This window comes from Hippopotamus amphibius, chromosome 10, assembly GCF_030028045.1.
Source record: "Hippopotamus amphibius kiboko isolate mHipAmp2 chromosome 10, mHipAmp2.hap2, whole genome shotgun sequence".
Lineage (NCBI taxonomy): Eukaryota > Metazoa > Chordata > Mammalia > Artiodactyla > Hippopotamidae > Hippopotamus > Hippopotamus amphibius.
In genome coordinates this window covers 12,104,749-12,127,824 of record NC_080195.1, presented here as the reverse complement: position 1 = coordinate 12,127,824, position 23,076 = coordinate 12,104,749, and the positions used below count along the sequence as shown (strand labels likewise).

Sequence of the window (23,076 nt, the reverse complement as noted above, 5' to 3'; positions counted from 1 at the left end):
TCACCACTTCCCTCTTAACCTGGGGTTCCAGGAGCTACCGCCCCTCTCTCACCCTCTGCGTGTGAAAGGGAACCTGGCCACCTCTCCTGCTCAAGCGGTACAGCTTCCTCCTCTCTCCCTCGCTCAGCCTGTGTCCGGAGCTTTAAGCACCTTTAAACGTGAGTCAGGCCTCACAGGAATGGAATGAATGAAAACAGGCTGCTGGTCTTCCACACGCATGTGATTTTTAAGGCTGGACGAGGACATTCAGTTTTAGAAACAGAATAAATGGCTGAGTCAGGCCACATCCTTACCAAACACAGCTTTACAAACAGGGGCACAGAACAGGGACATCATGAGATTAGAAAACAAATCTATTTTGCAAAAGAAGAAAAATATGGATCCAAGCTTGCTCTAGGGCAGCACAGTCCCACAACACTCCCTGTGATGACGGAAGCACTCCACATCAGTGCCGCGAATCACATGGCTACCAGGCACCTAGGGGTGGCTAGTGCAACTGGTAACTGAACTTTAAGTGTTAATTAATTTTCACCTCAATAGGCACATGTGCTCGTGGCTGCCATTGGAACAGCACAGCTCTAAAGTTTAATAAAGTTATGATGGGACGTAAAACTTTAGTCTGATTGTTCACGAAGTGGAGGAAGGGTAATCCTCGTTCACTGCCCTCAGTGTGACAGGCAAAACGATTTTAGTTACTGAGTTTCCCCAGATGACAGGGGAGCTGGCTCTGAGAAACCCAGACAATGTTTTTAGCAGCAGTCAAGTTACTAGAAGATGGTTCCTGTATTTAGAGAAAAGATCACGGCAGTCAGAAAAGGGTGTGTTAATTAGGTTAAAAGTTACGTTTTCTTTTTCTGGAACCTTTCCTTATGGACTTAAACACTACCTAGAAGAGGTTCATTGTGAAAGAAAACCAGAAGACGGAACTAGATTTATCTGGGATTAGCTCTGGGTGTTCTGAGCGCTTCAGGGAAAGAAATGCAAGTGATTAATTGATGGGAATGAAATGCTGGTTTCTTAACATGACCAGCTCTCACATCTCAGACAAGCTCTCTTTGTTCGGCTAGAATAGGATCAGGTCTGTACATCTATAAGGACTCTCACACTGATTAAAGCTGTACTTCTGAATTTAGGAAGAGCAAACTTCAGAAGGTCAAACAGCTAAAAGGACATCAGAGACCAACCATCCCCTCACTGCTCCCCAACCCAGTTATGACTTTTCCCCTGCAGGGTTACCTCAAACATGACCGTGAGGAACAGCAAGGGAAACGGCTTTACAGTGTGATCAGGTGGAAATGTTAAAAAAGCCACTGTTGTGTGGAGGCGGGGGGTATGTGGGAAATCTCCGTACCTTCCTCTCAATTTTGCTATGAACCTGAAACTGTTCTAAAAAAAAAGTCTTAAAAGAAAAAAAAGCCACTGTTTAAACACAGGAGACCCAAAATTATGAGATTTAAAAAATAATAATTTAAAAGTATGGTGGGCTTCCCGGGTGGTGCAGTGGTTAGGAATCTGTCTGCCAAGGCAGGAGACACCGGTTTGAGCCCTGGTCTAGGAAGATCCCACATGCCTCAGAGCAACTAAGCCCGCGTGCCACAACTACTGAAACCTGCGTGCCTAGGGCCCGTGCTCTGCAACAAGAGAAGCCACTGCAATGAGAAGCCTGCGCACTGCAAGGAAGAGTAGTCCCCATTTGGCGCAACTAGAGAAAGCCCACACGCAGCAACGAAGACCCAATGCAGCCAATAAATAAATAAATTTATTTTAAAAAAAAGTATGGTATAGAATAGGAGCTTAGAAGGGTTAATAAAATTATTTTTTTGCAGATGCAAAAAATATTGCATAAGTCTGGAAAGATAACAGGTAGGAAGATTATGAGGGACACATGAACACAGGCTACCTTATAATTTACCAAATCCCAGATTATATAAACAAGGCTTCTCCAGATTATATAAACAAGGCTTCCCCAAAGCTTGACAGATATAAAAAAGGAAATTGTAACTTGTCATTCCAAAAAGGGGGTATAAACTTAAAATAGAGAATACACAGGATTCATATATGTTCGTGTATCTCTGGTTACCAAGGGAAACCAGAATTATCTGGAGAAACAGCCTTAATTTAGGCATCAAGAGTGGCTTAAGTGAAGCAAAGTGCTGAGCTACACCAACCACGTGCGCAGCCCAATTCACCGTCTCACCCACTGACTACAACAGTCCTACAGAGTCCTTTACTGCAGGAACCTGGAAGTCGTATTACTGTTAAAAATCAAAACATTAAACCAGAGTACAGTTTCCAATCGGTGATCATTTTCAGAAAAGACCCAAATCCAGTAGTATTACATAGTTAGAATCAGAGAAGTCCAGGGATTGTATTCAGAAAGTTAATCCACTACAGTCTGTCATACAGAGTGAAGTAAGTCAGAAAGAGAAAGAGAAATATTGTATGCTAACTCACACATACGGAATCTAAAAATGGTACTGATGAACTCAGTGACAAGAATAAGGACGCAGGTGCAGAGAATGGACTGGAGAACTCGAGGTTTGGAGGGGGCAGGGGGTGAAGGGGAAGCTGAGACGAAGCGAGAGAGTAGCACAGACATATATATACTACCAACTGTAAAACAGATAGCCAGTGGGAAGTTTTTGTATAACAAAGGGAGTTCAACTCGAGGATGGAAGATGCCTTAGAGGACTGGGACGGGGAGGGTGGGGGGGACTCGAGGGAGGGTGGGGGGGGGAGTCAAGGGAGGGAGGGAATATGGGGATATGTGTATAAAAACAGATGATTGAACTTGGTGTACCCCCCGAAAAATAAAAAAAATAAATAAATAAATAAAAAGAAAGTTAATCCATTTTGACTAAAAACTAGTTACAAATTAACTACAATTTTAAAACATACTTTAAAAAAATAATTAAAATAAAGAAATAAAAAAACAAAAATAGAAATATACTTTACTAAGCCAAAGGAAAAAACATGTTAAGGATGCCATAAAGATAAATCTTCATTTACCCAAGGGAATAAAAATCTTTGAAATTAGATCTATAAAAATCTATAAAATAGAAATCTAAAAAAAAAAATCTATAAAATAACTATAGAAATGACCAGCAATATTGCCAGGTTTACACGGTAATAGTCAAAGCACTCTCCTGTTAGTCTCAAAATATTACTCAGTGACGTTTACATGAAAGAAGCATCTTTTGTCTATTTTTAAGACAGTGAATTTAAAAAGCAGAAAGTGTCTAAGCCTCACCTTTACAAAAATACGGGTGGGTATAAAACGCCTGAGCAGCTGATTTGTGAAGTTGGGAAACCTGAGCAAGTTGATGTTGAGAGATGGCAGCTGCTGGTACCCGGCCATCAGAGGGTAGAAATTATATAACATCTCCTGTTCGGTGCCAGGGAGGATACGTAATCGAATCTGAATCACAAAAGTTATAGAGAAAGATGGTCAAATATACAAATCAAACACACTTGCAACATCTATATGTTGTTACCTGTAGATTACTGACAAATGATCGGACACCTATATCTTTCTGATGAAATAGTCACACCCTCTCCTATCCCATCTTCCAGACAGATACCAAAACGTAGGGCTGAATTAATGAGGCCAGGACCACGCAGGTAACAAATGTAATAAAAACATGTGCATGATTTCTCAGATTCTACCAACATCTAAAAGGCAACCTGTACCTGCTTATCAATGCAAACAGCAGACGGAGCGGTTATTTCCTGTGTCTTAGACCAGGCAGGCTTTACAGTCACAGTGCACTATGGGATGATGTGCAGAAAAGCACCTCTACAAACATGCTGTCAGCACGAGACAAACTAGTTGCTTCCTGTGTTTTGTCTTAGAGACCCCACCTTTGTGGTAAGGTAAGTAACGTCAGGGAGAAAAAAGATGTTTGTACTTTAGGAAAGAATAGCAACTGGTAACATTTTTGGTATCTTACACTATCTAACTATTGTTGAGTCAGTATGTGAACGAGATCAGGACAATCGAGAAAAGCTCACTCATTCGCAAATGAGTACACACAGGTACGTGGTATGTCAGAGAGAATACATGCATGTGTGTACCAGCATGTTATGGTTAATATTGTATTTGGTGTATACTATAGGTTTCAATTAGCGTATGGACTTACAGTATAATTCATGTGTAATTCTACTTTCATTTAACAGCAAACACAGCACTCAGGACGTGCCCAGCCAGAGGGTGAGTCCGGGGGCGGGGATACTACTAGGTGTTATGAAACATCTGTGCTCTAATTACATCCTTGTTAATAAGACGCACTTACTGACCACTAAGGTGTGTCTCTGCTGCCACTTTTTTTTGTTTTGTTTTATTTTTGTTTTTGTTTTGGCTGCATCGCACAGCTTGCAGAACTTCAGTTCCCCAACCAGGGATTGAACCCGGGCCCTGGCAGTGAAAGCTCGGAATCCTAACCATTAGGCAATCAGGGAACTTCCCTCTGTTGCCACTTTGACAGAGGAGGACAGTATTCTCACTGCAACATGGTTCTGCCTGACAGTATATGTCCCATTCAAAAATCTGATGAACTTTTCTACCTCTGATTTGAACAGATGAATCAAAACATCTGAATCACTTATTTTTATGTATAGATACAAAATTGTCCCTAAATGAAATAAAGAGAAGTAAATTCTATGCAAGATCAAAATCTCTTAAAAACTGTACTGATAGTTCAGAAGAGAATTAGGCTTTGGTCTGTGTAGTCATGACTCAAGGCCTGAAATTAAAAGACACACACATAAACTCATTAGTAATAAAAGGGATATTTTAAAATTTTCAGGAATTCTATTATAGTCCAAGAATTTGTAAACTCTTGTTTTATACAGCGAAAGAACCCATATGTGTGATCTCAATGTGAAAAGGGTTGCCCATTTAACCCATTTCTAGAGCAAGCTGTAATTAACCTTCAAAAGTGACTGAAGATTCACCACTAGCAAAACAACAGAGACCACAGTCAGCCCTAACAATTCATACGTAAAAACCAAATGTACAGCTTTCCACTTCCTGGCCACACTTTTGTGTCTTCATAAGCAACCCAGTGAGATATGACCTGTACCTGTTTAAGACCTGAGAACATGAAGGCATCGCTGGGCTCCACAGAAATCTCCACGTCCTGAACTAAGTCGGTTTTATTCTGGAGGTGATACCTGACGGGTAGCGACTCTCTGACACGCCCGAATGGTGGCAGGTCTGCAGAGAAAAGGGACACATTACTCTTGGTTGAAAAAACAAAAAAGCTCACCATTTACGGGTTCTTTTGTAAACAAATCTCATTCTATAGCCATGGGATTATTTAAATTAATGACAGCACTGCACACTTGCTAAATAAGAAACGTCTTTGATTGGACAACAGCCACAGGACAATGATAAAACAGGCTAAGAAGAATCAGTCTCCTTCTACAATTGATTTGACCTAGAAAGGGTCTTGGCTACCAGGAGCTGAATTATATTTTAGGAATAATCTACAGAAGATTTCCCTGAATGTCAATAATGGCTCAAGATGGAATGACAGACATTATGTGCCCCTTGATGGGAGCTGAGATGTATTCTTGCCAAACACTTTAACCTGAATTTGATTGAGGCTACAGATCTAACTACTGATTTATAGGAACAGAGAAACACTTTAAAATGATACAATGCAATCAGCAAACCCAGACTGTAGACAATGAATTTCTTTAACAAATGAACATCCAGGAAGTGAGGGAGGAGGTGGAGGTGGTAGAGGAGGTGATGAAGAGGTGGCGGTAGAGTGGGGGGAGAGGGAGTCTGCCTGTCTACAAGTTTCAAAAGTCTAGATGTCCGTCAACGGCAATGCAGAGACCTTAAAACAACCTAAAGAGCATTCAGAGTCAGCCAGGGAAATTTCAACACTGGAATTTGATATTACAAAATTATTGCTAATTTCTAAGGTTATGATAATAGTATTGTGATCATGTCTAGAAAAACAGCCAGTAATGTTAGAGCTGCATACTGAAATCTTCACAGATGAAATAATATCTGGGATTTGCTTCAAAATAATGGGGGTAGGAGGAGTGTGTAGAGGTATAGACAAAACAAGGCTGATCACAATTTACTTTTATAAATGGTGGGCATTTTTCATAATAGAAAGTTAAAAAAATCTCAGAAGCTAAAATAAATATTCCTATTGGATTCTTTTGATCAAATAAAATGCGAGTGCCGTCACCTGTGTTCACATGGAGAGGGATATTTTCCACAATCACGTGTGGCAGGGTGATGACAGTGCTGATGACAGGGATGCTGTCCATGGCTGACGTCCTACAGCAGAAAACGGTACCTTTTAAATCCACATTTCATGTGAGAAGTTAATGAATCAAAACCAGGGAACACATATATTCACCAACTAATTATGAAGGAAATATAAATTATCCCTTTCCTAAAAGTTTATTAATGCAAGGAGTTTGTGAAGTAAGAGCTTTTAGAACCCTATTTTTATTTTGAGGATTTCCAATGAACAAATATTATAATTCAAGGCTGCTGTTTGGTCCCAGTGATGAAGGAATGAGTTGCGTCAGAATGTAAACAGAATGTAAATCAACTGCACCACGAAGCACACCATTTAACACAGCGTTTTGGCAGCAAAACGTTCTCAACGTCAGCAGCAGTGTGGTGCTTTACGTTATGACACAAACACCTTCTCACGCCGAGGACCGTCCCCAGATGAGCACCAGATCACTGGGCGTGTGCTGCTGTAACTGCACGTGGGCACACAGGAGAAGCTGAAGAACTAAAAATATTTTACTATCAGTAGACACAGTGGCATTCCAACATTACTGAGATCAAGCGAGTAAAATCATGAGACTGTCAGATACTTCTCCCTGTAGTACAGTCAGGGTGGGAACTACAGGGGCAGCTGGCAGCTATCTGACTGTCGGGGACAGGCCATGGGAAGGGCCTGCACGCAGAGGCGGAAGAGCAGACACTATCACAATAGCGCAAACCAGCAACAGGCAGAAACCTTTAAGATTAATTATGCCTTGGACTTCCTAGGTGGCACAGTGGTTAAGAATCCGCCTGCCTACACAGGGCACACAGGTTCAAGCCCTTCTCCAGGAAGATCCCACATGCCACAAAGCAACTAAGCCCGTGAGCCACAACTATTGAGCCTGTGCTCTAGAGCCCATGAGCCACAACTATTGACCCTGTGTGCCACAACTACTGAAGCCTGCACGCCTAGAGCCCGTGCTCCACAACAAGAGAAGCCACCGCAATGAGGAGCCCGCACACCACAATGAAGAGTAGCCCCAGCTCACTCTGCAACTAGAGAAAGCCCGTGTGCAGCATCGAAGACCCAACACAGCCAATAAATAAATAAATTTATTAAAAAAAAAAAGAAATGTCTTTATAGTATTACAGTAACACAACAGAATAACTAAGCAGTGTCTTCAAAGTGCTGTTTTAATGCCTATAAATGTATGAATTAAACTAAACATCAATATGGTAAATTCAGGAGTATGAAAAAGAAAGACAAGTTAGTTTTTTTTTTAAATAAAATTACCTCTTTTTTCTTTCTCATTTTTAATAATTACTATTTTAAGACATAAAATAATTGAGCCACGGCAAGAAAATGACACGTGAAATGCCATCCATCTACCTCCTGACCTAAGAGAACGGTACACACAGCTGAATCTTCCCATGTACCCCTTCCCGCCTGCGTCCACCCACCCTCCGCTCCAGAAGTAACAACTAACCTGAGTGTGGCATCTATCATTCCTACCTATTTCTTTACGCTTTACCAAATTGTAAGTAAAGCCATAAGGAACATATGTTTTACATAGTTTCCAATGCGATATATATATGCAATCTGGTCATACTCTGAACATCTGCATTTGCTTTGCTTCACTTAATATTAATAAGGCTGATAGGTGTAGCTCTGGTTCCCTCATTTTCACTGGTATATAATATCCCATTGTACGAACGTGCCGCAACTTGTCCAATTTCCTGTTGGTGGACACTTAGTTTCTAACTTTTTACTATTATAAATAGTGCAGCTATGAACATTCCCATTCATGTTTCCTTCCTGTATGTGTGAGATCTTTTCTAGGACTGCAGGGTATAGCCATCAGCTTACCTGGTACTGCCAAGTAGATTTCCAGAGCAAGTATCCTAATTTATACTCCCCCTCTTGACACACTTTGCACTGTTAAACCTTTTTTATTTTTTCAAAGTAGTGGGAGTACATTTGAATCTCACGTTACTTGTAAGGCTGACCTTCTCTCCCCCTATGTTTACTGGCCATCCAGCTTCTTCTGATCACCTACTCAAGCATTTTTTTCAACTTTCAGTTAAGAGACTTGTGTTTTCCTTATGATCTGAAGTTCTTGATCTGAATTTGAATACTTTGTCAGTTTTAGATGTTGCAAATAGCTTTCCCTAGTTTGTATCTTGTCTTTTCACTGTCTTCATAGTGTTTTCTAATGAACTGAGAAACTTAACTTTAAGAAATCAAATTCATCAATTTGAGTAGCTCTTACATTTAGTGTCTTATTTAAAGAAATTCTTCCCTATGCCAAAGTCATAAAATGATTCTCTTATGTTTCTACTAAAAGTAATAATGTTTCGCTCTTTCCAGTTAGAATTTTAATAAACCTGAAATTAACTTTTATATACAGTGTACAGGAGACATCCCATTTTTCCCAAGTTGATACCCAACTGTTCACCACCAATTTTAAAACAGTCCATGCTTCCCCTACTGATCTATAATGATGCTACCTCTGTGAAACGTAATTGCTACATGTGGATCTGTGGAACTATTTCTAGACTCTCTCTTCTGTTCCATTGGTTTATTTACACCTCCCCGAGCCAATACCACAGTGATGACTACTTACAATAAGTCTTGAAATCTGGATGGGCAAGTACCCTTGCCTAGTTATACTTCTTTTGGAGTATTTTGACTATTACTGATTTTGCCTTTCCATACAAATTTTAGAATCAAGAGTGTCAAGTTCCACAAAAACAAAACAAAACAAGCTCTTGAGATCTTGAAGGAAATTGCACTCAAATCTATAGAACAATTTACGACATTAAATCTTATCCAAACCCTACCAGAGACTATTTTATATCTGTCCCATTTATTTAGGCCTTCCTTTAATGTTTTAAATTTTTATAATTTTCTCCATAAAATAATGCACATCTTCTACTAGATATTCCTACGTATCTTATCATTTTGCTGTTATGTAAATGAGACCTATTTTACAATTACTTTGCCTAGAGGTTTATCACTGATATACAGAAATTCAACTGATTTTTGTATGTTGATATTATATCCAGCAACCTTGCTGAAACTCTTTATAATTCCAACAATTTGTTGATCCCCTTTGGTTTTCTATGCAAACAATCCTATTGACCACAAATAAGGGCAGTTTCTCCTAATGTTTTAGTGGTTGGTTCTATCATCAGAATTAATTTGGCTAAAGTTGTATCCATATATAGGTCACAAATTGTAACAAACACAAATGGAAGTTTATCCTTTTAGATCTTTGTGTTTTTGACAAATGGTCAGTGATAGCATGTGACTTCTAGTGTGTTCTCCAGGCTGACAGAAGTGCTCAACTATTAAACGACAATGTCACATAAGAAAGGCATTAGAATAACACAGATAATGAAGAAAAGGCAGGGCTGATACAATCTTACCTCTTCCAGGAGATGATATAATGCCCAGTTGCTACTCCACCTTCAACATTTCCAACAGACGGGCACCGAAGACAAAAGCATTCACTGGCGCTCTCTCCAGTCTGTAAGACAACTACAAGAAAGAGACTTCATAGTACCTATGCAGGGCAGGGCATTAATCCTCTCTTTATAAAAAGAGAGCATTATGTCTGAGTAATAAAACAAAAAATACCTTATCAACGGTACATTATTTACAGAGACTTGGAAACTAAGGCTCAGAGATGTTAAATGTCTTTTTCAAAGAGACAGATAAACAGAGCAAATAAAACAACTCATTTATATTTGGTCTTAAGAATACATCATGATTTTTTCCCCTCACAATATCTGCCCTTATAATCTAGCTGAGCGCAATTTTGCTTGGGTTCACACTGAAACTAATTTTTATTCCCTCTAACAGCTCGAGAAATATACAAAAGCCCAAAGGACCCTGAACTGGAAAGGTAATATCGCCTCTATAAACTGTTTTCAGTTGGATAATTTAGAAAACGTATCATTTACTTTTCTATATTTTCCAAAGTTTCTTTGATGAGCATCTTTTCCCATTTCAAACTATAAACAGCAGTAACCATCACTTAAAACTTAACTTGGAAAAACAGCCTATAAAAATCCAAATATGAAAAACACTGTATTTTCAAGTACATTTTTCAGAGTCACTTTCTTATAGTACCAAGAATCTGATCTTTTAAAATAAGGTACATTGTAAATGGTGCTAATTCTACCTTAATTCTAAATGTATCCGCTTTTGTGAGTGTAAGTCTCAAGTTCACTCCCTTAGCAAAAAGCTAACTCTTACACTGCTAGCCTACGCACATGCACACGCACTACTGTCTTCTGCTGGTTAAGGGGGATGACCCCACATTCCCACCTTTGTCCACCTGGGACTCCAGCTGGTCCACGGGGGTCATGGAAGGAGCAAGCTGCAGCTCACTGGCGACGATGGTGAGGGCCCAGGGGGAGGCACTCAATAGGTCCGTCATCAGGAGGAAGGGGATGTCGGCGTAAACCCTTTCCAGGTGCTCAAACTGTCACGGGTGGAGACAAAGGTCTGTCAGGAAGTACATTAAACCGCTGACTTTTTTCTGTGAATTTCTATAACCTAAACTATTTCCAGTATGCTTCACAGGAACATACCTTTGTTGAAACAAATTTAACTGCCACGTCAAACGGAAAGACCGTTTCTATTGTTACAGTTTCATCCTGCAAGGCAATGCAAAGGGCATGATCGATGGCACGATCAAACGCGTGATCAATGACGCTTTAAAATCAGAAGGCATACAAAACACAACCGATCACTGATCAATAGATAATCGCAATTTAAATATTATTAAGGAGCTAGGCTTTTTCCCTTAGACAAATTTGTGAAAATCTATGTAGAAAGACCAGGTTGACATTTTCTAACAAGTTACCTGTGGTTTTGTAACCGTCCACACTGCAGAGTGCTTTCTCATACATTATTTATGTCAGGATCAAGCAAGGGCGGGCAGGGCAGGCACTGTCCCCATTTTACAAGAGAGGAAGCAGAAGTTAAGGAAGATTAAGGGATTGGCCTTTAAGCCACAAAGCTAGTGGTGCAAAGCCTAGAATCTGGGTCTTCTTTCTGTGTAAGTCCTTTCCCTCACCTAATTCAAGACAACTAAAACAATGACAATGGTACAGTAATAATGTAATATGACACAGCATTATAATCACTGCACACACATGAAATGCTCACAGTAACGCAAGGAAACGGATGCCAGTATTACTGTCATTTTAAGGTGAAGTGGTCACGTAGCTAGTAGGTGACAAAGGCAGAAGCTGAACCATATCTGATTCTGCAGCCTGGACTCTTAACCTGTGACCTTGGGAAGGGTATATGGTCTCTCTAAGTCTCAGTTTCATAACCCTCACAAGGTTGCTATGGTAATTAAATGAGATAATGCACACAAAGCACCCACGGCTTCGGACTTTCAATCGGCACAGAACTTAATATCCTGATTTTATAGACGAAGAAATGCAGATCAAAAGGAGTTACTTGGCTGGCCTGAGTCCAGGATTTAGGAGGCAGTGCTGAGGCTGGCATCCTTATCTCCTAATTCACCAGCTAGGGTTCTTTTAATTACTGACACATTAGGCTGGTGAAATTTTGGACAGTATATTACATGCTTTCCTCCCTCCCACTTGGGAAATCCTCCTAAATTCTCTTAGGATGGTTTTGCTTTCCAGTGACGTATAAAACAGTCTGCAGCCCAGACTCTGCAGTGACCAAACCACAAACCCCCAAATTCCTAGGTTTTCTCCCCTGCTGGGCTAAGGACCCCCATTCCTAAGAAAAGGCTGAGACAACACTGCTGCCAGGACTAAGAAGATGCCAAATATCACCATTTTCCATTAATAAAAGGGGATACAAGCATTATACACAATATGGTTAAGTCTCTATAAAAACATCCCTCCGCCATCTCTAGAAACAGAGAAGACCACTAAGAAATACATCGAGTTAACAGCAGCTGCCTCTGAGCTGCAGGACCTGAGAGCTCTCCTATTTGCCCCTCTTCAAAGTGCACTCACCAAAGACAATTTTCACAAGAATCTCTTTTATGAATAGAAGAAAATATTTCACAAAGGGAGACCTCCCTCCCACAAGACCTTCTACAACTTACAGATTTTATCTAATTTGTATGATTTTATAAAGAAGCAGACAGGTTTAGCGTCTCTCAAGAATTCTTTGCATGAGATCTCCAACCTTTTGGTTCTCTGTACAAAAAGCCATATAGGCCAATTTTCTAATGTTTGAGCAATGAATGCCATATCACAGCATTTATAATAAACACAAATGGTAAAACAAAATCAATAGATGTTTCATTAATATTTGTAATGCACTATAAGCACCTAAGCTGTTTATTTTACAGGTCAACTAAAATAACACAAAATAGGAAATACTCCAAATATGATACTTCTTGAAGTAGCTATGAAAAAAATACCTTGTGACACTTGCAAACAATTTCTTTTTCTTCAGTAGTTGTATTGATCAGGTAAGAAACATACACGAGAAACATTCTTGAGCCTACTGTTCCACAGCGAACATATAACATTTTTTCCAGCTGCAACAAAAGTATTTAATTTAATTAATATTACAGAGATTGCCTCCTGATATATATTCTAGGATAATGCTCCCACTTTATAGAGTTTACTGTACCAACTCGCAAAATTCTTGCACACTTTTCACAGCTGCTCCTGTCACAGCATTAAGAGTGGGATCATTACTCCCCCGTCTTTTTTTTTATTAGCATTCTCAACTTCCCAAGAATTCTTTGTGTTTGGTTTGGAAATAAAAGTCGACTTGAAAGGTTATTTCACTAAGCTACAAATTTCATGGTATTTAGTTATTTTATCAGGCAACAAATTCTCCATATTAGGATCACTTGTTCTAAAATCCTGTGTATAAAAACTGCTGAAGACACTTCACACATTTAATATGTGAAATGTGTATAAAATGTGCAATAGTTAAATCACTTTTTTAGTCTCGGGATATGCTGTTAAAATGTCTAAAACAGTCCAAAAGTCACTATATATTTAACGCTATAACCTAGCCGATTTCCTCTCCATTCACAGTTGGCCAAGTTTACCTGTTCCCCGGGATGTAAGTCTCCGACAGGAATGTCAGTGAGTAGAGCCGGGTAGGACTCATCACACAGTTCTGTTCCATGAAGAGTCACATGAGTTTTCTGAGTTAAATTGGCATCCTGTCCTAAAAGTACGAATGCTGGCGTTTTAAAAGTACAGAAAATGCAAACGTGATCCTGACAATTAATACCGCATAGAGAGCACTAGGTCATAACCACTTTTTAAACAAATTTCCTATAGTTGATACCGCTAATGTTTATTTTATATTGGATCAACAAGCATTAAATTTTAAAAAGGGCAACTTACCGGGTTTTAAACCAGCTGTAAGCTTCACGTCTCTGATCGGTGTCTTCTCGTGGGACTGAACAGTCACCACCAAACAGTACATTTCATTAGTCAGGGCGGGAGGGTCATGTCGCAGGTGGACAGAAATGTTTGGAACTCTGGAAATGATCCTTCGGAAAAAAAACATTAGCTAAGTCACTGCTTTTTCTAAAGAAAAAGTACTCAACGTGTTCAAAAGAAGTGAGATGACGGTCCGCGAGGCGCCCACCAGGCCGACTCACATGGTGCTCGCCTGGATGGCTATGCTGTCCCAGTGAACCTCGCTGGCGGGGAGCCTGGGTCTCCTCCTGAAAGAACGCGAGGCCTGTAAGGCCTCCTGGGTGGAAGCGGCGTCTCCTCCTCCTCCCTGCCAATTCAAGACCACACATCTTCCCGCCTCGTTGCCCAGAACCAGATCCACGGATGTGATCTAAAAGGAGGAGGTCCGTTAGAAACGCCACCTCATACCAGTTCATCACCATCCCCTCCCAACAAATTACGGGTGGGCTGCGGGGCTACGGCCTTCCTCGGACCCTCGATGGGACAGAGGTCGGAACACCTGCTGTGAGAGTCCGATCCCGGCCACCTATCAGCTGTGACGCTGGCTAGCCGTGTGCGGGGTTTCAACCTCTTCACCTTTAAGCGAGGATAAGAACCTGACTCTCCAGCTCAGACACGACCGTGCGGTACTGTTACCTCAGTGCCCGGCGGGACGCCCGAAGGCGCAGACACTCCAGCAGTGGTTGCTAAGTGAAATAAAGGAATGTTCTGATAACACTAACACACTCATAACCTAACTCCTAATTCCACACAGATTTTTCCTGGCATCGACAGTTATCAGCAGTGAAATTCTTTACAAATTGAATAAATGTTCTTTCCAACCAAATCCATCAACAAATGTACTCAAGATAGTATTACGATTTACGTCTTCTAGGTTTCCTTAGGCACCTCGTTAAAAATCAAAACATGTCAGCGATTTAGTCAAAATCATGAAGAATTTGTTTCTAAATGAATAAGCAAAAACTCTGGATACTGGTTAATAATGAAATCAACAGAGTCACAGAAATTGTTATAAGAATATTGGGGGTACAGTCTCACGTCTGTCTCAGAAACGGTCCCAAGTTCAGAGCAGCCCACCATTCCTGTTCCAGACACAGGAAAGCAGCACCTTACGAGAGCTTACCTCGTCCTAATAGCTATTCCGGGAAATTTACATTCACTTCCTGATTTACTCCTCATGGAACATTAGGAGGTAGGTACTGTTATTATCCCCACTTTATAGATGAACAAACTGAGACACAAAGAGGTCAAGTAACTGCCCAGGGCCACAGGCAGGTAAGCTGGAGAGCTGGAATCGAAACCCACGTAGTTTGGCTCCAGAGTTTATGCTCAAAAAAACATGACTTTCAACACATTTCTGAAAGGCATTTTAATTGTGTACATTAAATGATCCTTTGAAGTACAGATCTTCATTTTTTTCTTTAAAAATATGCAATCAGCAATGTTTAAACATCAAAATCATATAGCTCTTTAGTGTGAATTATGTCATCTTTTACAAAATACAATTATTACATATAGAATACATATATATACATATATATATAATTTAAAATTCCTTAGCTGATTATGCAGTCATTAAAAATGAGGTTGGTCTCATGTATTAACAGGAAATGACGTCTAATATAACGCTATCAAGCAAAAAAACCAACCACTGAATATTATGCATGATATATTCTCAAAGAGAGGAAACCTACCAAAAAAACCATAATGAATGGTTTCCCTCGGGAAGTCCAAGTGGAAGATTTTCACTTTTTACTTAATAAATTTCTATATTATTTTTATTATAATTTTTTCTGACATACACATTATTGCTTTTATCATTTAAAATATTTTTCACACACATTTCATAACTAACCTCAATTTTCTTTCCCACATCTTCAGTTTTTGCCACAAATTTAAATAAAAACTTCCTTGTTTTACCAGGAACTAAGCACATCTTTCCCTGAGTCAAATTTTCTAAAACGTCACTTGCTTTGGATGCTTCTTCGATTACACAAAACTGGTTGTATTCCTGAAAAAGACGTGAGCAAGGGTCACAGTTTATGAACTCAAATGTCATGTTTTGCTAACACTAAACACCGAATTACTTGGAGCTTGTTCAGTTAAACTGCACTGAAACTGAAGCATTATGAAATGTTATTAATAAAAGAAAAAGTATTTTCATGCCAGATGGTAGCACTTATCCACTCACTGCTGGCCACAAGATAACACAGTTCAGGACACAGAAGCTGACCTCTGCAAACATTTACTTAGCCGTCCCTTTCCTGGAGAGAGAAACAAAGATGTATTCTTTCCTGCCCCGGATGCTACTGTCTATCATCTCTTTTTAAAGAGCTTCCTCTTTACTTGGCTTTTGTGACACTATCGTATCTCCTGTTTCTCACCTTCCTCGGCTTCTTCCTGTTTTTCCCTCAAAGGTCTTTTTTCTCCTTGTTCCCCTCATTCAGAGGTTCCAAAAGTTTCAGTCCTTGACTTTGGTTCTGCTTTTCTCTTCATGCAGTCTATCCACGTCTACATATTCTGCACCTCTGTGCTAATACCTCCCACATAAAAACTGCTAATTCTGACCTATTCCTTAACTAAAAGCTCATATCCACAATTGTCTCAGGGATAATTCCACTATCACTTCAACTTCAGCATGTCCAGAACTGAATGTACAGATACATTCCCAGATGATGAATAAACAGAGACATCGTTCACGTACGTATCTAAGGAATCACCACTCTCATCCTTTCAATAGATACCAAGAACTTTCCAAGAGCCATCTTCTATCCCAGCAGATGAATTATCTGCACAGAAGATTCTAATACATTTAAGTTTTAGACCTTCCTTCTAATTTTCATTTCTATTCCAGGCTTATGAAGGCTCCTACCTGCTATTTTCTTGTGATTTGCATCTTGAATTTCAAATAACATATATTCAGAATATAACTTTAAAAACAAATTGCTTTTACATTTTATTTTAATATTTTTATTAGTTTAATTATAGAATTCTATATGTGGTCTATGTTTGTTGCTAAAAGGAAAAAAAAAGGAAGGAAAAGAAATGGAATAGTAGGCTATGATGTGAAAAGTAAAATAGGAGTGTTTTCCTTGACCCTCTAAATCCCAGATTTAGACTATCTGATAGTAAGCGAAAAAAAAAAAATTATCTGTCCTCTTGGAGCTTACATTCGAGTAAGAAAAACAAGTAATTTACCAAATAATCATATGACAAGAGTGAAACCACAGCTATTCAAGTACTATGAAGGGTTACGTGAGCCTGGCTATGTCAACCAGTCATGTAGGTCAGGGGAGGGGTCCCTGAGGAAGTGAGGCTCTTAAGGGGATAAAACATGAGGAGGAATTAAGCAAATAAAAGAGGAGGGAAGACCAACTCCAGCATAAGAAACAGCACCTACAAACTCCTGTCCTCATACTGCATGATCTTATTCACATGTAGAATCTATAACTTACAGAAACAGAACTCACAGAAACAGAGAGTAGAACGGTGACTGCCGCATGCTGGGGGTTGAGAGAAATGGGAAGATGTTGGTCAAAGGATATAAACTTCCAGTTACTAGACAAATAAGTTTTGGGGATCTAACGTATGGTCTGGTGACTGTAATTAACAATACTGTATTATTCACTTAAATTTTGCTAAAAAGAGTAGATCCTAATGTTCTCACAAAAACAACAGCAAAAAGGTAATTATGTGAGGTGATGAATGTGTTAACTAACCTTATTATGGTAATCATTCTGCAACATATGTGTATCTAATCATCATTTACACTTTAAATTTACACAATTTCATACACCATATCTCAATACAGCTTGAAAAATAAACAAGTTGTTTTGGGCCTACAAAAACCAAGTAGCCCATCCTTTATCCATCCCATCCCCATTCCGTATCCTCTCTATAAACTCAGCAATCCAGACTTACCTATTTTTAAAAGCCTCTTGTATCCCTTTATCTCCATTCCCATCACTAGCATCCTAATCCAAATCCTCATACTTTTATACCTGGATTCATACAAAGAGCCTCTGGTTTCCAAAATATCATTTCTTTCCCTCTGTTTTGCTACTGGAATAAAGTTTCTTAAGCATAAATTTCATGCTCTTGCTTTAAAATTCTCAAACTAATTAGAAGGAATCCTTGGGTAATGGTCTGAAGTTGAATAAAACATACTAATCTTCAAGTGTCCCAGGCTCATTTAACCAATTCTATTATAGGGACATTGCTCAGTTCTTCGGAGTCAAAAAAAAACTATTAAAACAGGTAACACTCTTCCTTTACCACCATCTAATAAATAAACAGATAGATAACAAATAAATGAATGAATAAATAGATCTTAAAAGACTTCTAATGATACTTCCCAGACTAACTCTGCTTAACTCTCCAGGTTTCCTTAAGGCCCCCAGCCTGACTTCCCACTCACCCGCACCTATGACCACTCTGCTCTTGTGAGGCTGTTGCCTTCACTTGCCCAAAAACATAGAACATGCCCTCCTGTTTCCATTCAGTGTTTTCTCATTGCCAAGCACATCCTTCCGCCTCATCTTTTTACACCCACCTTAACTTCATCTTCATTCTTGAAACATCCTCCCTCTTCTTTGGCACACCTGCTATGGCTGTATTTCCAGCCTGCACACAAAATCTAGTCCTCAATACCCATCTGGGCAATCTGTGAGTCAGTCCTGGCCTTGCTCCCAAAATGCTTATGTATTAATGGGGTTGACATATGCTAAATTTTTTTCAGCTTCACCATGATGCTAAGAATATTGTAGTTCTCAAAAAAGGCTTGTTGGTTAATGTCTCAATATACTTTCTGGGTGACCAGAAAATTAGAAGTGAGCTTGTAACTGAAACAGAATGTAATCCAGCATCTGACTATATCATACTACAAAAATGTTCAAATGTAGGAAATATAGCATGATCCCAATTCTGTAGAAAAAAAAGATGTGTGGACTATTCGAGAAGTTAACTGTGATGCCCCCTAAGGGATGGAATTGGAGGAGCACACATTTACACATTTGTTTTTTACTTTATATCCATCTACTCCACTTTCATTTCTTTAACATTGAACATAAAATATTTTTATAATAAAAAGCTAATACTAATGTTAGAATAAAACAAATGATTTTGAAAATTAGATTATATTCATTCTGAATATATCTTATTTGAAATTCAAGTTATCGATAAATATTATAAAACTTTGGTCTACGTATAGACAAAGTTCTTAGGGTTCCTAAGCAGGGACTGAAAACAAAAATTTGAACACGAAAAGTGTAATACTTGAATTTTGGATTCAGAAGTTGAGAACTATAAATACATTTATTTTTAAATAGACGTTACCAAAATACATTTTTTAATACGAAATCATTAAGACCTAAAATTCACTAAGCTCACCTTACCTCATTTAACGCAAGCTACAATAAGATACCCATACAGTAAAAACACATTAAAAGGTACCATTACCTGATTATTAAAGCTGACACAGAGCTTAGAAAACCTAATGGGATGTGGACAATCAGCCTTCAGATAGATATCGAACTGCACGGGGACGTCGACATGAAAACTTGGGGCATGGAACTTGGCTTTGCATTGCACTAGAAATAAAGCCAAAAGGGCTGAGTCAGACACCACCAGACACTCTAGACCCACACACATTATTCTCTGATCCACATCTGCTCTTCAGAAAGGTAACATCTACACTGGATATTCTTACTGACTTCTGCACCTGAAGCATTTCGACAGACGTAAATGCAACTCACTTTTCAAAAACAAACCAAATTTAAATAAACTCTAGCTCCAAAACCACTTTAATTTTAAAACATGGTTGCTCCTGAAATGTAACTGACATAGGATTTTAAAGAAAAAAAGAACCATTTTGTTGTTTTTAACTTATTTCAAAATACCCTGCCTAGATAGTAAAGCATAAACCTTATTTTAAATAACTGTCTTTTCAAGTGCATTTCAAATAACATCTGAACTACAAATGAACAAAGCAAATTTTAAGTATTTAAAATTTGACCATCTTTATAAGTCGATAGGGAGAAAGTAAGAAGAAAAAAACAAAAACAAAAAAAGCCCCACAGTTTATCTACAAAATGACTGTACTTGGAAAATTCTTCAACTTTATTATCCTTCATCTATTTATTTTGTAGAAATAGGACAATTTCTCTAATTCTGTAGTGTTGGTTACCCACCAAATGGCACAAAGTCCTGCACGCCTATTCTGAAAACATTGCTGCTGGCCAGAGAAATGCGGTCTGCCCACAGCTTTTGAGCAGTTTTCACAGCTAAGGTATCACAGTCAGGTTCAGGATCAGCACTTTCATTCTGCACCAACATGGAGGGAAACATTTGTTCAGCTAGTTATAAAAAATACACATATCCAGAAACAGATTTTATATAAAGAATTCCAACCTACCATTAAAACATTTATAAGGTTCTTTTCTATCCGAGATTTCTGGTCATCTTTCAGAGTTGAAGCTAATAGGAAGGAAGAAGGAAAAAAAATTAGAACTGTAGGACAGGCAAGTAAGCCCACTATTCACGGTTCAGGTATTAAAACACTGCAGCTAAGTCTCTCTTCTAAGAGGGCCAAGCACAATTGCGGAAAATTGACAACACAGCTTTCTAAAAGTTACCCCAACACTTTACATATGTGCGTTTGAACTCTATGTGAAAATTATTTTATGTTGTATTTTAAAAAGTAAGGCAGAAGAAATTTGTTTTTCTCAACTACAATAAGACTCTCAACTACAGTAAGTTCCAATAAAGTATAAATCCCTTCACTCAGCAAAGTTACTTGCACGTGATAAAAGTACCACCAGGTATTTGACACTGAGTTATTTTTTCAATTTAAAGAAGCTTAAAGATGCTATGTAATTGTAAAGACTCAGAATTTTACTGAAAGAACATCGAGTTACCTCTTCCAAGGAGCTCCAGGGAATAAGTGATGTAGTCTTTCAGTTGGGCCATGAGGTAGGAGCACTTCAGAGCGGTGGTCAGTATAGACGTGAGCAGGGTCCACCACCCTTCGCTCCGGTAATCACACATGACGTAATCCAGCAACCTAACACAGGACAAAACGTCACACATGTCGAGGCAGCTTCCCCATTGAGGGCTTGAAGAGGTCTTGGAGAGACTAAAATAAAGTGCTTTGCCTGTTTCATATAAACGTCAGAAAATCCTACTGAAGTAGTTTAACAGGTATTTTCACATCAGGTAAATGTGAAGTTTCCTAAGACTCTGAAAATGACTGTACTAGCAGACAGTACTTAAAAAAATATCACGGAAATGGTGTTTAATAGAAGTAGGAATAAATATGGAAATAATACTCCTTCAATACAAATTTCCATGCTAATTCTGCTGCAAGGGAATCAGAATACTTGTAAAAATAAACAGTGAACAGGACTCACTTCAAAGCTTTGGTATAATCCTTTGCATAATAATATTCCTCTCCCATCTGAACCACTATAAACGAAAAAAAGATTGCATGAACATAATTTAAAATGGCTTAAAGTTACGTGGAATTGTGGCATGTTACAGATACGTACTCAGATGACTTTTCATCCTTGGACACTTATATTTCTTAAATTGTGCAACAGCATTGCTCAGAAGAGTTATTATTATTTCCTGTTAGAAAAGATAAAGTGTGAAACATTCCAATAAAGACAATCTCATGTGTTCCTTGAATACTGTAGAAAATAGTTTATACTGGGAAAAACACTTACAGAGTGAACAACACTTCTCTCCTTCAGCTGAATGGCAAGAATCCCCACCTTCTCTTTTTCGGGGTCAGAAAGATCAAAACCTGTATAAGATAGGACACTACCCATTTCAGATAGCTCATTTAACACAAATCCTTCACACGAACATTCGATGTGTACACTCCTTGAATCCTTAAATATAATGTACTTAAGATTCTTAAATATTCTAGAATTTTAAAGATTCTAAGAGACAGCTTTATTAGCATGGAATCTTCTCTGTGGTCTCTGTTCTGAAGGGCACGTTACTGAGCTCTGTACTCTTTTGCCCAGTGGAATCAACGACACCAAAAGTAATATCAATATCATTCTCCAGATAGAATACATTTCCTGTAGATTAAAGTAAATAATTTCTTAACACTTAAAGTTTAATGGCCACAAAAGTTGCTCAAATTAAGTGTGTATAAAACAAAAAATATACAGAGAAATGATTTTTAAGGTGGTACAAGTAATGATGTTTTAAAATGGCAAATATAAAAAAATCATTAAACTTAACTGGAATTAAAATATTAAAGAAATAAAATAAAATAAAATAAAATATTTAAATAGACCGGAGTGGCTTTCTACTTGTGTCGTTTAAGACAACAGATGTCCAAATGGTTTAAGCGCATCCACATCTTTAATGATCAGTCATTCCAAGATGTAGTGATAAAAACGACACATTTTTAAAGTAAATCTTAAGAAATTTTTAAAAACCACATATTGTTACTTCAACACAATTGGTTATACTAGTGCAGCCAATGGAAAAATTATGATAGCAACCTTTTGCCTTTTGAGGTTGAGGGAAAGGGAAAGAGGAAAAAATTATCTACTTAGTATTCCTTGTCGCCAAGATCGCTGTCCATAGAAGTCAAGAACTCCTGTTTGTGTTTCTAAGGGATCAGGATTGGGATACGTTACAGAAGCCTATAAATTAAAACACAAGCCTGAGTAAGTTTACACAACCCATCATAAACCAACTCTTCCTCAATCTTTGTTAGAATAAAAAAGCTTTCCTAAATACAAATAACAATCACATACAAATATCAAAGCTGTGAATAGTTTAACATAAATTAAATTTTCACAAAATTAAACAAGAAATGTTTCATTTAATATTAGGTAGTCTCATAAAAATTAAATTGAATATATCAACCTGATTCTGACAAATGATTTCACAGTAACTAACTTCTCTACATTTTCTTTTAATTTATAAACCAGTAAAAATATATTACAAATTATATTTGATCATTATTCATATGTATAAGTGTTTTTTGTGCAAATAAAAATAACGTTATAAGGAGTTTTAAAAAGAAGACACTATTTTCCTTTTTTAATGAATGTGTACTGAGTCTTGGTATTGGTAGAGGAAAGATATTTTTGGCACCAGAATTTATAAATTTATGCTGCTTTTTTATAACTTTTCCTTCTAAAATCAAAATGTAACACAAGTAATTGTTGAAAAATGCAGAAAACTTCCAAGAGGAAAAGGATAAAAATTTAAATTATCTATAGACCTACTAGCACTGTTAACAGTGTCTGTACATCATTCTTCCAGAGTCTGTATGCAGATGTTTATTCACCACCAGCTGAAACAGCTTTTCACCCTGCTTTTTTCTTTTAAATACGTTCTGTATATCTCACTAT

The 23,076-nt window shown here is 38.2% G+C and overlaps 1 protein-coding gene across 1 annotated transcript in view; it reads right to left on the bottom strand.

Annotated features, from left to right (window-relative positions):
• TRAPPC11 (trafficking protein particle complex subunit 11) overlaps positions 1 to 23,076 on the bottom strand; it is a 37,922-nt gene that overhangs the window by 1,237 nt on the left and 13,609 nt on the right. Inside the window, exons 11-29 of the mRNA XM_057696934.1 lie at positions 22,266 to 22,359; positions 21,421 to 21,500; positions 21,244 to 21,322; positions 21,106 to 21,160; positions 20,614 to 20,759; positions 20,112 to 20,173; positions 19,888 to 20,020; positions 19,157 to 19,287; positions 15,555 to 15,710; positions 13,882 to 14,069; positions 13,622 to 13,770; positions 13,318 to 13,439; positions 12,673 to 12,792; positions 10,847 to 10,912; positions 10,581 to 10,737; positions 9,677 to 9,788; positions 6,210 to 6,301; positions 5,082 to 5,215; positions 3,251 to 3,418 (exon numbers count right to left, since the gene is read on the bottom strand). Coding sequence (XP_057552917.1) covers positions 3,251 to 3,418; positions 5,082 to 5,215; positions 6,210 to 6,301; positions 9,677 to 9,788; positions 10,581 to 10,737; positions 10,847 to 10,912; positions 12,673 to 12,792; positions 13,318 to 13,439; positions 13,622 to 13,770; positions 13,882 to 14,069; positions 15,555 to 15,710; positions 19,157 to 19,287; positions 19,888 to 20,020; positions 20,112 to 20,173; positions 20,614 to 20,759; positions 21,106 to 21,160; positions 21,244 to 21,322; positions 21,421 to 21,500; positions 22,266 to 22,359 — 2,244 coding nt within the window. The remainder of the gene's footprint in view (positions 1 to 3,250; positions 3,419 to 5,081; positions 5,216 to 6,209; positions 6,302 to 9,676; positions 9,789 to 10,580; positions 10,738 to 10,846; positions 10,913 to 12,672; positions 12,793 to 13,317; positions 13,440 to 13,621; positions 13,771 to 13,881; positions 14,070 to 15,554; positions 15,711 to 19,156; positions 19,288 to 19,887; positions 20,021 to 20,111; positions 20,174 to 20,613; positions 20,760 to 21,105; positions 21,161 to 21,243; positions 21,323 to 21,420; positions 21,501 to 22,265; positions 22,360 to 23,076) is intronic.